Raw genomic sequence first — 15,156 nt, 5'->3', positions numbered from 1 at the left:
GGGCTTGGGTCACTTCCCCTGCTCTGCCCTCTGCAGCACAGACAGCTCGTCTTCTAGGCTCCAGCTGCTCCCCTCCACTGCTGCTGCTGTTCTTGGTGCTCATCCCATGGTGCTGGCATCTCCAAAACACTGAGGTCTTCTGCTGCAACTGGGCTGCATTCTCACCAATAGCCTCTCATGGGCTCTCTTCATGGTGCCAAGCCTCAACTTCTTTGCATGAGCCCTTCAGTCCTGGGCCTTCAACTACCACTGAAGCTGCACCTTCACCAATGGCCTCTCCTGGCCTCTCACAGTGCCAAGCCTCACCTGCTCTCCAGTACTCCTTCATACCTTCAAAACCAGTACCACCTGGGTGACTCTTACACATTACCAAGTCCGGCTGCCAGCATGAGGAACAACCTTGGCCGCCTCTGGAACATAACTTCTCTGTGCTCTCAGGAAACACTTCCCAGAAGAGTTCACCTACTTCGGTAATGCTGGCCTCTTCTTAATCATCACTAATTTCTTAGTTCCAGTTAACCAGTATCAATTGACCCAGTAGCATAAAGGTTTCACTCCAGCAGTTCTGGTGTCCTGTTGAACACAAATTATTCTTCAGCCCCAGCTAACCAGAAACACAGAATCTTAATTCAAATAACAAATGGTCTTGATAGTCTTTAAACCCTCTGAAATTTTACAAGCAAGCCTCCATCTTCTGCACTACTCTTAACATTCTTATCTTCCAAGCTCCTAAAGAACATCCCACAGAACTCTTAATACTCAATGGTTCTTTTAGCCCAAAGTTCCAAAGTCCTTCCACAATCTTCCCCCAAAACATAGTCAAGTCTGTCACAGAACACCCTACTCCTGGTACCAACTTCTGTCTTAGTTAGGGTTTCTATTGCTGTGAAGAGTCACCATTACCACAGCAACTCTTATTAAGGAAAACATTTGAGGTAGAAGCTTATTGTTTCAAAGATTTAGTCCATTATCATCATGGTGGGGAGCATGACGGCATGCAGGTAGACATGGTGCTAGAGAAAGAATTGCAACATGTTGATATTCAGGCAACAGGAAGTAGACTGAGACACTGGGTGGTGTCTTGAGCATTTATGAGACCTCAAAGCCCACCTCCACAGTGACACACTTCCTCTAACAAGACCATACCTACTCCAACAGGGCTATACCTCCTAATAGTACTATTCCTTATGAGATTATGGAGGCCAATTACCTTCAAACTACCACACATGGGACCTGGAAGGAACAGAAAGGTAGACAATTGAATGAGGAGAAAAAGAGTCTTGACCCTGCCTAAGTACATGATGTTTTAGTTAGACAGACCAAGCCCAAATGGGGGCTAGAAGACTCAGCTAGAGAAACAAGACAAGAGAAAGAAATAAAAAGCATACAAACTGGAAAGGAAGATGTCAACTTACTACTTTTTGCATATGACATGATCCTATAAATAAAAAATTCTAGAGATTCTGCAAAACATCATAGATCTTAAACACATTATCAGTGAAGTACGGGAGAATATGAGATTAGTATGCAAGGGCCAGGCATGACACACAACTTCAATTCCAGCACTAAGGAAGCAGAGGCAGATGGATCTCTAGGAGTTCAAGACCAGCCTGACCTACATAATGAGTTCCAGGCCAGCTAGGGCTACATAGAGAGACTCTGTCTTGAGAAAAATCATTATGCAAGAGGTAGTAGTTTTCCAATAATAAACTTACCACAAAAGAGTCAAGAAAAATAATACCATTCCAATAGCTGCAACAAAATAAATCATTCCTTGGTAGGAATAGTCCTAACCAAGGAGGTAAGAGACTTCTCTAAGATAAAAACTTTAAGACACTGTAGAAGGAAATTGAAGAAAACACCAGAAGACGGAAAGATTTCTCAAGTTCACGGATAAGCAGAATTGATTTTGTGAAAATGGCATTACAGTACCTGATCTCAAATCATACTACAGAGCCATAGTGACAAAAGTTGTACAGTATTGGCATACATAGATCAACAAGATGAAACAGAAGGCCCAGAAATAAAACCTTATTAGCTACAGCCCCCTAGCTTTCAACAACTGTGCCAAAAACATACATAAGAAAAAGACAAATGATGGAGAATATTGGATAGCCACATGTAAATGAATTAAACTAGATCCATATATTCACCCTCCATAAAAATCAATTTTAAAGGAATATAAAACTATTTATTGACCACTGTTCACCATTTTTTTTTTTTTTGGTTTTTTGAGACAGGGTTTCTCTGTGTAGCTTTGCACCTTTCCTGGGACTCACTTGGTAGCCCAGGCTGGCCTCAAACTCACAGAGATCCGCCTGGCTCTGCCTCCCGAGTGCTGGGATTAAAGGCGTGCGCCACCACCGCCCGGCCTGTTCACCATTATTTACAATAAAGTAAATATACAGTTGGATGACATTCAGATACTACAAAGTTACTTTTCTGGCTCATTGAACCAGAACCCAAATACTGAAAGAATTGATCCTACCAGTAAGGAATGAGTCAGGGTAAAGAAAAAGCATACAAGTCATTAATTCATATTACTAAATTTTGTTCATTTATGTCAGTGGGTCTGAAATTGCCAACATCATTTCTAACCATGATTCCATTTCCACAGCAAACAGATATTCCATAAATCATAACCTTTTAGTAGATTTCAACTTTCTACAAAGGAATGGTTCACTAGAGGAAACTTTACATGCCCATTAAGTCTTTTTGTTTGGTTTGTAGAGCCAGGGATTCTCTGGGTAGCCCTGGCTGACCTGGAACTCTCTATAGACCAGGCTGACCTAGTCTAAATCAAAGATGTGTCTGCATTCAGAGTGCTGGGATTAAAGGCATGCACCACCACACCCAGCTTAAGTCTTACTGTTTTGTCTAATTCCCCTATCTGAAGGGGGAGTTTGTAAGGACAAAATTTTGTAAATAAACTACTGTATTTATGTGATAATACATAAATTCTGATGTGGTTGCTTAAAACTATCCAATAAATTACAGATTTACTTAATCTGAAAGGTTATGGCCTCAGGAAAATGTTCACAGTGATGAAATCTCATCAACACATGTTTTTATCTACAGTTTTTGAGTATTAAAAAACAAAATGAAAAACAGTTACATGTTTTATGCATATACACACATACAAACAAACAACCCAGAATGGCCCTTCTGTGTCTCAGTTGAAAACAAATTCTGATTGAGCAGTGACTGTAAAATCTTCTCAGTGTTTAAGAAAAGCTGTCCTTTAAAGCCAAGGAAATACAACGTGGTATCAAATATTCTGTTGTTAAAGAAGCATCTACAGAAAGCTTTTATTTGCTCAAAGGAATCAGTGCCTTTTGATACAGAACAAAAACCAAAAATATCCCAACTACTGTCAATACTTCAAAGCCAGCATATCAAACTCAATTTACATTAGAATGCTATTTTTTCCACACTAGTAATTCAAATCCTATGATCCAGATTATATATATATATATTCAAACAATTATTGCGCCTCATTTTCTGGACAAGAATGCCAAGTCAGCCTCTCCTCATAAAAGGCGATGACAATCTGAGGACCCTTCGTATTTGCTTCCTTTGCCAGCACCAAGTCTGCCTCCTCTGAGTCCCTTCACTTCCTGAGAAACATTGGTTCTCCGCTGCCGGCTGTGGCCCCGATGGTTCGTCCGGATCAGAACTCCGGCAACGCCCCTGGGCTTGTCAGCAGCAGCTTTTCTGTTCTCCGACTTGCTATCATCAGAGTCGCTGTCAGATAAAGATGGACTTTTTGCACCATCTTTTTCTTTTTCTGTCTTTTTGAGAATTAAAAAAAAAATGCTTCAATTAATTCTGGACAATCTAAATTTTCTTCTGGTTCCCAAGTATCCCAGCATCTGTGAACCCCTTCCACTTGAGGAAATACTCCACCTTCCCATTCATTACACGCCAGTCTAGTATTTTTCTACCACAAATTCTTCAGGCTCTGCCTCTTTGCATTTTTTTGTTGTTGTTGTTGTTTAATTGAAGACTTGAAGAGTTCATCACTCAGATGCTCTGGGCCATGGATCCTGCAGAGTCTTCCCAAAGATGAATTTTAAATGGATCAAAGATCTTAATGTAAGACCTGAAACTTTGAAACCACTAAAGGAAAAATAAACTTCAACATATGGGTGTAGTCAAAGACTTCAAAAAGAATTCCAATAGCAAATAATCCTAAGAATTGACAAATGGGATTACATGGAATTTTAAAACCTTCTGAACAGGGGGTTGGAGAGATGGTTCAGTGGTTAAGAGAACTGGGTTTTAGTTCCCAGGTGGTTCACAACCATCCATAAGTCCAGTTCCAGAAGATTTGATGCCCTCTTCTGACCTCTGAAGGCACCAAACATGTACATGGTGCACATGAGCATGTACACACACACACACACACACACACACACACACACACACACGCACGCACACACACACGCACACACACATGCACATATACACAGGCAAAACACTCACACACATAAAATAAAATAAATAAGTCTAAAAAATATTTTTCACAACCTTCCTTGCAGCAAAGGAAGCTACACAGAATGAAAGGATGCCCTACAGAATGGGAAGAATCTTTGCCAACAATATATCTGACAGGAGATTAATTCCTAGAATATATAAGAAACTGCAAAAATTGAATACTCCAATGAACTAAATAAACAGTTATCCAAAGAAGAAATACCTGAAAAAGTGTTCAACATTCTTAGCTATTGGGGATTGCAAATTAAAACTACATTGAGATTACACCTCATTGCGGTAAGATGACTAAAAATCATGACAAACTGCCTTAAATGTCGATGAGAACGTGGGGCAAGAGAAACCTTCACACACTAGTGATGGGAATGCAAACTAGTACAGCCACTATGGAAGTCAATGTGGGCTTCCTCAAAAACCACAAATAGAACCACAGTTTGACCTAGCTAATCTTCTGGCTATGTGCCTGAAGGACTATGTCAACATTCCACACATGTACATGCACACTCAGGTGTAGCTTGAGTTTTCCTGCCTGGCCCACAGTCAGGACAAATCTCTCTCACCCGCCAGTCCCACAGCCGCTCAAACCCGACCAAGTAAATACAGAGACTTATATTGGTTACAAACTGTATGGCCGTGGCAGGCTTCTTGCTAACTGTTCTTACAGCTTAAATTAATCCATTTCCTTTAATCTATACTTTGCCACATGGCTCGTGGCTTACCGGCATCTTCACAAGCTGTTTCTCATCGTGGTGGCTGGCAGTGTCTCTCTGACTCAGCCTTCCACTTCCCAGCTTTATTCTCCTCCTTGCCCCGCCTATACTTCCTGCCTAGCCAACGGCCAATCAGTGTTTTATTGATTAATTAGCAACACATTTGCCATACATCCCACAGCACTCAGGTTTATTACTGCACTTAGCATCACGCAGTAGCTGAGAAATGGAAACAATCTGGATATCCATCAACAGAAGATGAAGTACATATGCACAGTGGAAGTTTCTAGACGTTTGCAGGAGAATGGGTGGACCTGGAGATAACTGTTTTAAACAACGTAAGCCAGACTCAGAAAATCACTGCATGTTTTCTATCACATGTGGGATCTAGATTTTTTTTATTATACACAGTGTAGAGCATGGACATAGAAAGGGACAATGGGAGGAGAGGAAAATCTTAGGGACGGGAGGAGAGAGGAAGAAAAGAAGGGCCAATAGAATTCACATGATGTGGAAGAAGAGAGAGGATTATTCAGATAGAGGAAGGGACCAGCAAAGGGAAGGCTAGAGGAGTATGGTGGGGGGGGGGGGGGGGCATGAATAAGGACAAAATGCTGAAATGAACGCCAACACTGTGTGTATTAACTTTTAAAAATAACTTTAAGGCTGGCTCTAAAGATGGCTCAGCAGGTCAAGGCACATGATGCACAAGCCTGATGGCCTGAGTTCAATACCTAGAACCCTGGTAAACACAGAGGAAGAGAAACAGCTCCATAGACTTTCTTGTCCTTGGACTCCTGCATGCATGCTATGGCAAATGCATCCATGCCCCCCACATATACTGTAAAAGAAACGTACACAATGATTGATTGATTGATTGATTGATTGATAATTCACAAAGTAACAATTCTTAAAATATAGCAATGTTAGTGACCCGCTTTCTCTAGGGAAGAATTGAGCATGAGCAGTTCCTGGCTAGTAAGGTAGCCCAACAATCAGCCTCTCAGAGTCACTGATTCCCTCCATCTTGATGCTCCTCAATTTCCCAGGATCCTGCCCTTAAATCTTGAAGGATGCTGCTTTCACTTTTAGGCTCTAGAATGCTGACCTCTGCCTCTATATCACAGCCAGAAAAAGGGAAAGGGGTAAACAGACCTTTGGCTTTAAGATCATGTCTAGCTTCAAGGGAAGCTTTTTTAAAAAAAAATAAATAAATAAACTTATTTATTTACTTATTTTACACCACGGCCACAATTTTCCCTCACTCCTCTCCTCTCAGTCCCTCCCTCAGCCCCCCCCCCTTGTTCCCACATCCCAATCCACTCCTCCTCCATTTCTGTTTAGGAAAAAGCAGGCCTCCCATGAGTATCAACAAAATATGGCATATCAAGCTGCAGTAAGACTAAGAATTAAGTATTAAGGCTGGGCAAGTCAACCCAGTATGCCCTGGTCCCACTGTTAGGAGTCCCATAAGAGGACCAAGCTACACAACTGTAGCATATATGCAAAGTGCCTAGGTCAGTCCCGTGGAGGCTTCCTGGTTGTAGATTCAGTCTCTGTGAGCCCCAAAGAGCCCAGCTTAGTTGATTCTGTGAGTTTTCTTGCAGTGTCCTTGACCCCTCTGGCTCCTACAATCCTTTCTCCCCCTGTTCTGCAGGATTCCATGAACTCTGCCTAATGTTTGGCTGTGGGCCTGCATCCGTCTCCATCAGTTGCTAGATGAAGCCTCTCTGAGGAAAATTGGGCTAGGCATCATCTGGTCACATGAGAGGGCCAGTTCAGGCTATGTACCTGCTATTGCTAGGAGTCTTAGCTGGGGTCATCCTTGTAGATTCTTGGGAGATTCCCTTGTACCAGGATTTTACCTGAGTCCAAAATGTCCCCCCCCTTTCCAGTAGTCTCTTTCAGTACTCCCCCTACCTCCCCCAACCTGATTGCCACCCACCATTGGCCCACTCACAAAATCTCTTCTATTTCCCCTTCCCGGGGAGATCAGGGAATCCCCCCAAGACCTCTCCTTGTTATCTAGTCTCTCTGGGTCTGTGGATTGTAACATAGTTATCCTTTATTTTATAGCTAATATCCACTTATAAGTGAGTACATACCATGTTTTTCTTCCTCAGTCTGGGTTACAGACTTACTCAGGATGATTTTTTTCTAGTTCCATCCATTTGCCTACAAATTTCCTGGTGTCCTTGTTTTTAACAGCTGACCAATACTCTATTGTGTATATGTACCACATTTTCTTTATCCATTCCTCAATTGAGGGACATCTAGGTTGTTCCCAGGTTCTGGATATTACAAATAAAGCTGCTATGAACATAGCTGAACTTCAAGTCTTTAAACAAAGAATTTGAAGAAGATCCAGAAGATGGAATGATCTCCCATGTTCATGGATCAGTAGGATTAACATAGTAAAAATGGCCATCTTATCAAAAGCAGTCTACAGATTCAATGCAATCCCCACTAAAATCCCAAAAAAAAATATTTACAGACTTTGAAAGAACAATACTCAACTTTGTATGGAAAAACAAAAAAAACCCACGATCACTAAAACAATCCTGTACAATAAAAGAACTTGGAGGTATCACCATTCCTGATTTTAAGCTCTACCACAGAGCATGGTATTGACGTAAAAATAGACAGGTGGATCAATGGAATCAGATCGAAGACCCAGACATAAATCCACACACCTATGGACACCTGAGAAGCCAGAAAAGAGAAAGGGAAGAAACATAGCAGACTTAGAAAAGGCAGGAATAAAACCATCTATAAGCTCTCTCTGGCCTTTAATTCTTAGATTTAAGAATTAAATTCTTATTTCCTTCCCTCTGCCAGCTTTGGGATCAGTTATTTTTCTTAGTTTTTTTTAAATGTTTTAATTTTAATTTTTTTTTTGTGTGTGTGTGTGTGTGTGTGTGTGTGTGTGTGTGTGTGTGTGTGTGCACGTTCATGCAAGAGGGCAAAGAATTCAAGTCATGTATGCAGGTCAGAAGACAACCCTCTCTGATTCCATCATGGGATCTGGAAACGAAACTCCGGCCACGAGGTTTGCATAGCAAGTGCCTTTACCCAGTGAGCCATCTCACCGTTACCCAGTGAGTCATCATCTCACCTTCACCCAGTGAGCCATCTCACCGTTACCCAGTGAGCCATCATCTCACCTTCACCCAGTGAGCCATCTCACAAGCACATGTCATCATTAGTTCTAAAGCTACGTTACTAGCCTCTTCCACTAATTACAGATAATTTTCTCTTTTCTGTTGTATTTTTGATAATTTATTACTTTATGCTAGTTCTCCCTATTTATTTTCTGCTCTTCCTTTTCTTATCGATACCTTTATGATTTCAATCTTAGTAAATATACTGAACTTTTTTGGTGGGCTTGTGTGGCCTCTCTTGGAGACTGTTTCATGGGCACTTGAGAAAAATGTATTAATACATTGTAATGTTTTGTGGTGGAACACTTAATACACAACTCAGTGGTAATTAATCAGTACACTATTCAAGTTCTGTCTATACTGGTGCCTCATCTCATTGCAGACTTTCTTCTGCTCTCTTCAACTCAGATATCTGCATCATCTACTTGGATCTCTACTGACAACAGCATGCTATGTACATGTTTCAGATACTTACACCTTCTCTGTGGGTAAATCCTGGTGCAAGGGTACAAGAAGGCTGACACCCCAGTTTGACATAAAGATGGGGTGGGGGATGTTTCCTTCCTTTGCTTTTTATTCAGGTCCTCAAATGATTCCCCAGTGCTTCTCGAGTCAGAAAGGTCGTTATCAATACACAAGGCTCTGTTGTTCCACGGCAACTGTGGGTTAGTCTGTTTTATCTGATGCCACCTCGGTTCTTGTTCCTGTTATTGTCCTTCAGCTTGTTTGCATCTAAGTATTGGATATTTTTGATTACTGATTAACGTCCTTTTCGTAGGGCTTCACAAACTCCGTTTAGCCTTTCTTGAAAAACAGGTCTTATGAAGACAACCTCCCTCAGTTTTTATTTCCATGCAAGTGTTTTATCTGTCTTTCATTTACCGAGGACAGGTCTGCGGGGTGAGTATTTTTGATTGGCATGCTTCTGGGAAGTCTCCTAGCACTCCCACTGGAAATTCCTTCTATGTTGACTCCTCTGGTCTCTCCATGCCTTCGGATGATCCTCTCTGTCTTTGATCTTCAGAATTTTGATCAGAATGCTTCATGGCGTAAGACTAACCCCTGATAGAAGAAATTTGATCTCCTGAATCTGGACATTTTAGCTTTCCTTGGGTTTGCAAAGTCTCCTGGTATTGCTTCCTCGAAAGATTTAAAACAAATAATTTTCTCTGCTCTCTCGTGAATACCACTGACACAAACACTTGCCCTTTCCACGGTGTCTGGGGACACATTCTTCTTTTTTGCTCTTTCTTGCAGGGTGACTATGCTTTCAAGCAACTTGTCTGTGAGTTAACAGATTCTTTGGTTCGATCAGTTCTAGCAATGCTCACAGTAGCATGCGCATCATTTCACATATTTTCTAACTTTCAAAATGGGAGTGGTAAAAGAAGAGATCAACTGAGTGCTAATGACCAGTTAGTATATCAAAAGGGGGATCTGTGTGCTCAGTCTACATTCCAAGAAGTGGTTAGGTAAGAAGTTAGGGGTCTATTAGTAAGGTTGTATAAGAAAGGAAGGTCTCACCCTAAATTGCACAAGAAATAAAGCTATTCACCTGACCTAGGAGACAGGTGTTTGGCCTTGGATGCTTGATAGGTATTTTAGATAAATACACTGCTAGGAGTTCTTGGAAGCACACAAGAAAATCATTGCAGGAACCAGCTAATGTATATAACAAAAGCTAAAATATCACCAAGACTTCTTAAGCCATGGCTTGACCTTTGGAGAAGTCCTTGACTTTTCCAAGTGGTAATTTTTGTGATAGTAGCTGAATTCCATTGTGTTTTCCTGTGGCTTGCAGCAAATTTAAAGCAAGATTACAATGTAGCTTTCTTCCATGTAAGATCTTTTTCCATATTTGAGCATTCTAAAGTTGCAGAGAATAATAGACTTTTAAAAACTAAGTCTTCTGGGACAGAGTGGCATTTTAAGATTTTGGCAGGTTAAACCAACTAAAAAGAAATTTTCTTTAAAATGAAATCTACAAGTCACCAATGTCAAGGTGACCCAGAGATCGAAGACAGCAGCACAAATTACAGCTGAATGATGTATAGCTGGGAGATGCTCAGTGATTAAGAGTTCATACTGCTCTTACACGGGACTTGATTCCAAGCATACATAAAGGGCAGTTCCCAACCGCCCACACATCTAGCTCCTGAAGAATGCAATGCCTTCTTCCCGCCTCCCCGGGCACCTGCACTTACACGCTCATACACACACACACACACACACACACACACACACACACACACACACACACATCTATCTGTGCAATTAGAAATGAAAACTAAATATTTTAAAAAGATTAAGTTTTCTTCCACATTGGATTCTAAGTCTCTTGAATGTAGCTACGAAGCTGTTTTGTTGTTTTGTTTTGGGTTTTGTTGTTGTTCTTTTTACATAGCTATTTTTTTTTTTGGTCATTGTCTACATAAGCAGATTATCAACTAAACAAATATCAAACACCTCACATTTTCATGGGCATGCAGAAAGAACCCAAGTGTTGTTTGTCTAGGTATCCACAGTCCAGATTGGCCTCAGATTAGTTTGTTTTTTTTTTACTTCATCAACAACTAAAGCTTTTACACATTCATGATGACATTTAAAAAAAGAAATTAAGAAATAAAATATTAGTTAAGCATCTTAATCTTGTGTTCCATGTAAATAGATATGTTTTGATAACTCTAATAGTATATTGCTAGGCCATTCTCCTCCCTAATTTTCGAGATGTCATGGGTGTTGTTTGAATACTGATGTGTGGGAAGTAAACTTTCAAATGCTCCCTTGAGGAGTGCTGCTGGGAGGGGTGGGGTTACAGTTTCTCTGCATGTTAAGTAAAAAGAAAGGGTTGTCCAGTCTTATGTAATAAAGAAATACATGTTTATTTATGTATTTTTTTTAATATATGAGTGCTCTGGTGGCATGTGTATCTGCACACCAAATGGCATCGGATCCCATCATAGATGGTTGTGAGCCACCATGTGGTTGCTGGGGAATTGAACTCAGGACCTCTAGAAGAGCAAGTAACCAGTACTCTTAACCATGGGATGATCACTCCAGGAGTTGGCCAGTCTTGATACCCAGTCTAGAAAAAGTATTTTACTCTTACTGACTCCTAGTATCCTGCATGAAGCAGACCTGATGAAAAGGCCAATCTTGTGATACCCTGAGAAAAGGACAGCCCACCCAGACCCTAGAATGTTGTTATCAAGGTGTTAATTCTGCTGTCCTACTCTGTGAAGCATAGGTCCTTCTGATGGTGGCCCTCCCATGAATCTGACATAAACATCCCTGGCCTCTACATTCACCTGCACAGCTTTCTTGGGAGATGAAGTCACTTAGCCTTTCTCTACTCACAGTGACAGTCTTTCTTTGCTGTAACATGACTCAGCCTGGACTCAGGAAGAAAGCGGGTAAGGCACAGTGTTTCTGGATCTGCTTGGTTAGGAAAGCCTTTCCTCTGATGAGTCCGTGGAACCACTTGGCACTGGTGCTTGGAGTCACCTTGCGGTATTCTTCTGCAGATATAATCAAATCTGGGTTTTGCCCAGAGTATCATCTTTCCTGCCCTTTTGTCCTCCTGTCCAAGTGCAAGCATGATAGAGGCTGCAAGGGAGACAAAAAGTGTTGTTTCTACTACTGTCAGATGCGCTGTGTGGATCCATGGGCGACTCTGGATTAGGTGAGCAGCCCTATAAATGCTACTCTTGATACTCCTTCTGGAACCCTTGTGTGGAGTCCCTTGCCTTGTATGGAGCTGCAAACTGTCTGTACCTCTAGACAGTGTGGCAACCAGAGCATTTGAATTAATTAGAATTGTCCAGAGATTGTCCCCTTCACTAGAAAATGCACCACCGTTGCATGGGTGGGCATCATATTACCCTTTCCTGAATACTAAGGACATCTGCATAAGATTATCCCTAAACATCCTGCTACTGGATGTTTCTTATGCTTATTTTTAGTTGCCCCTTTTCATATCCTATAGCAATGAAGCATTTCCCACCACACTTTAAATTATGAAGGAATTAGGAAATTATAATTTCCCATTTGACTTGTTTAGAACCACTCATGCCCAGCCCCTAATTCCCTGACAGCACATCTCAGTGTTCTTGGAAAGAGAGCACACAGTAGGAATCAGGGCACGGTGACTAGGTGACCCAGAACCATGTCCCCAGCACAGTATGCATCTGTTCTTATCTCTGTTCTTTCTAGACAAAAATGAGAAGACGCATTTGGTACAGTCTTAGTCCAGAGTAGCTGGCCTCCAGTTCCTTCTCGGTCCTCACAGGCTCTTCAAAAAGCTAAGCATTTGGGGCTGGAAGGATGGCTCAGAGGTTAAGAGCACTGGCTGTTCTTCCAGAGGTCCTGAATTCAATTCCCAGCAACCACATGGTGGCTCACAGCCATCTGTAATGAGATCTGGCTCCCTCTTCTGGCTTGAAGGGATATATGCAAGCAGAACACTGTATACATAATAAATAAATAAAAAAATTTTAAAGCTAAGCATTTGTTAATATAAATACAAAACAAAGGAACAAAGAGTTGTGCATTTGTCTATTTTCTGTTGTGATTAAGGATAAAAACTGCCTTAGGCTGGGATTTTAGAAACAAGAAAGATTTACAGCCCAGCATTGCAGGATCTACTTGAAAGAGTGCACACAAAACAGAAAGGAAGTTCCAGTATGGAGACTATAGGAAGAATTGATTTCATGAGAGGAATGGGAGAATTGTTATATACTCTCCATTGATGTGACAAGATGCATGACCATAAGGAAGGAATGGGGTGTTTCCAATCATGGTTTGAATATGCTACCCATCACAGTGGGACTGGCACAGGGAATCTGATATCTGACAAATTAGACTTTAAAACTGGTCAGAGGAGATAAAGGGGAGCCTCTACATATTAATAAAGAGAACAATTCATCAAGAAGATATAATGATTGTGAATACATATGCACAAAACACAGAGACACCCAATTTCAAAAAAAAGACACCAACAGTCAGATGGGTCCAGATACTAAGATAGGGAGTGATTTTACTACACCCTTCTCATGTCTAGATAGGCCATCCAAACTCACAATCAAAAAGAAACTGAAGAGTTAAACTATACTATAGATCAAATACACTTAACGGATACCTATATGATATTCCACCCAATGGACTTTGTTCTCAGCAGAATTATCTAAAGCAGACTATACCATAGGTCACAAAGCAAATCTTAATAAATAAAAAGTAATCAAGATAATTTCTTTTTGGTTTTTCGAGATAGGGTTTCTCTGTGTAGCTTTGTGCCTTTCCTAGAACTCGCTTTGTAGACCAGGCTGGCCTCGAACTCACAGAGATCTGCTTGCCTCTGCCTCCCGAGTGCTGGGATTAAAGGCGTGCGCCACCACCGCCTGGCTAACTTCTTGATACTATCAGATAACAGTACAGTGAAACTAGAAGTCAAGAGCAAGAGAAATTATACTTGGGATTGCATGATACATTCTTGAATGAAGAAAAAAGATCATAGAATGAAATGAAAATGGGAATGCAACTTTACCTTTACAAAACAGCTAAGTAAATTCCAAAGGAAAATTTGCAGCTATCAGAGTTTATACAGCGAGTCAATGTGAAGATCAGGTAAAAAACTTAAAGCATCCAACAGTCAAATTAAAATGAAAGCACCATTTAGGAGACTCTTAGGAATACAGCTAAGGCAGTTCTAACAATACTTACATTTATCAATGTTTGCCTTTTAAAAAATTATCAGAGAAATCTCAAATAAATAACTTAGTCGTGAACCTCAAGGTCTTAGACAAACAATGACAAGCCAAACTCAAAGCAGTGGATGGCAAGAAATAATAAAGATCAGGGCAGAAATATATTAAAAAGAGACTAAAAGAAAAACAACTACAGAGCCATCGACTCAGGACATGGAACTGGTACTAAAGCAGACATCCAGACCAATGGGAGAAAACAGAAGAACTAGAAATAAACCTGTGAAGGATACAGCCATCTGAGTTTTTCCAAAGGTGTCAAAACCACTTGCCCAGCCCTGCCATCCACAGCACATATAGCTTGTCTTGTACAGCTTGTCTTGTAATCTCGGGCCAAGCTTTACTCCAGAGCTGCTGCTATCCTTAACTGCTCCACAGTTCTGGCATCTCTGATATCCTGGGGTCTTTACTGAAGCTGAGGCTGCACCCTCACCAATAGCCTCCTGGCATCTCTTCAGAGACTCTGACCCTGCCTCGTGGTGCCTCAGTTTCTCTTCATTACACTTTTAATCCTGGGGTTCTCACTGCTACTGAGGTTGTCCCTTCACCAATAGCCTCTTCTAGCCTCTCTTCAATGCCAAGCCTCAGCTGCTCTCTGTGACCCCCCACCCCATGCCTTCAAGATCAGCACCATGTGCGAAACTCTTTACGTTACCAACCAAGTAGGGCTGCCTACAGCAGGACTTCAGCTTCTGTGTGGGAGATCTGAGGAAAATACTCTCCAGAAGGTATCACCTCAACGATGCTGGTCTCTTATTAATCACAGCTGATTCTTCAGTCCTAGCTAAGTAACATTGACTGCCCCTGTAAAACACAGCTTTTTCTTCCACAGATTTTTTATTCTAATGTAAAACAGAAACAGCCATAGTTGTTGTTGTTGTTTTACTCTTTTGGGGGTCCACCACCCAGCTCCCAAATAAATGCACAAAGACTTCTTACTTATGAATGCCTGGCCTTAGCTTAGCTTATTTCTAGCCAGCTTTTCGTAACTTAAATTATCCCATCTACCTTTTGCCTCTGGGCTTTTACCTT

The 15,156-nt window shown here is 41.1% G+C and overlaps 1 protein-coding gene and 1 pseudogene across 2 annotated transcripts; one reads left to right on the top strand and one right to left on the bottom strand.

The window, feature by feature from the left end:
• Nucleotides 1-2,416: 2,416 nt before the first annotated feature.
• On the bottom strand, nucleotides 2,417-3,977 carry LOC131908710 (chromobox protein homolog 3-like; annotated as a pseudogene).
• A 5,173-nt stretch (nucleotides 3,978-9,150) lies between these two features.
• On the top strand, nucleotides 9,151-12,922 carry LOC131908709 (WAP four-disulfide core domain protein 15B-like). 2 transcript variants are annotated; one of them, XM_059259740.1, is made up of 4 exons: nucleotides 9,151-9,265; nucleotides 11,608-11,778; nucleotides 11,890-12,047; nucleotides 12,578-12,922. In XM_059259740.1, the coding sequence occupies exons 2-3, from the start codon at nucleotides 11,694-11,696 to the stop codon at nucleotides 12,045-12,047; spliced, it is 243 nt and encodes an 80-aa protein (XP_059115723.1). In that variant the 5' UTR covers nucleotides 9,151-9,265; nucleotides 11,608-11,693; the 3' UTR covers nucleotides 12,578-12,922. The 2 variants fall into 2 exon arrangements, with proteins under 2 accessions (XP_059115723.1, XP_059115724.1); XM_059259741.1 differs by having other exon boundaries at nucleotides 9,168-9,265; nucleotides 11,613-11,778.
• The last annotated feature ends 2,234 nt before the right edge of the window (nucleotides 12,923-15,156 follow it).

Source organism: Peromyscus eremicus, chromosome 4 (genome assembly GCF_949786415.1).
Source record: "Peromyscus eremicus chromosome 4, PerEre_H2_v1, whole genome shotgun sequence".
Taxonomy (NCBI): Eukaryota; Metazoa; Chordata; class Mammalia; order Rodentia; family Cricetidae; genus Peromyscus; species Peromyscus eremicus.
This window is presented reverse-complemented; position numbering and strand designations above follow the sequence as displayed.

What these genes read in the sequence shown, in the direction of transcription:
- LOC131908709 (XM_059259740.1), top strand. Translation starts at nt 11,694, where the DNA reads ATGAAGTCACTTAGCCTTTCTCTACTCACAGTGACAGTCTTTCTTTGC. An exon ending in TGGACTCAGGAAGAAAGCGG is followed by an intron (nt 11,779 to 11,889) that starts GTAAGGCACAGT and finishes ATTCTTCTGCAG; the next exon opens with ATATAATCAAATCTGGGTTT.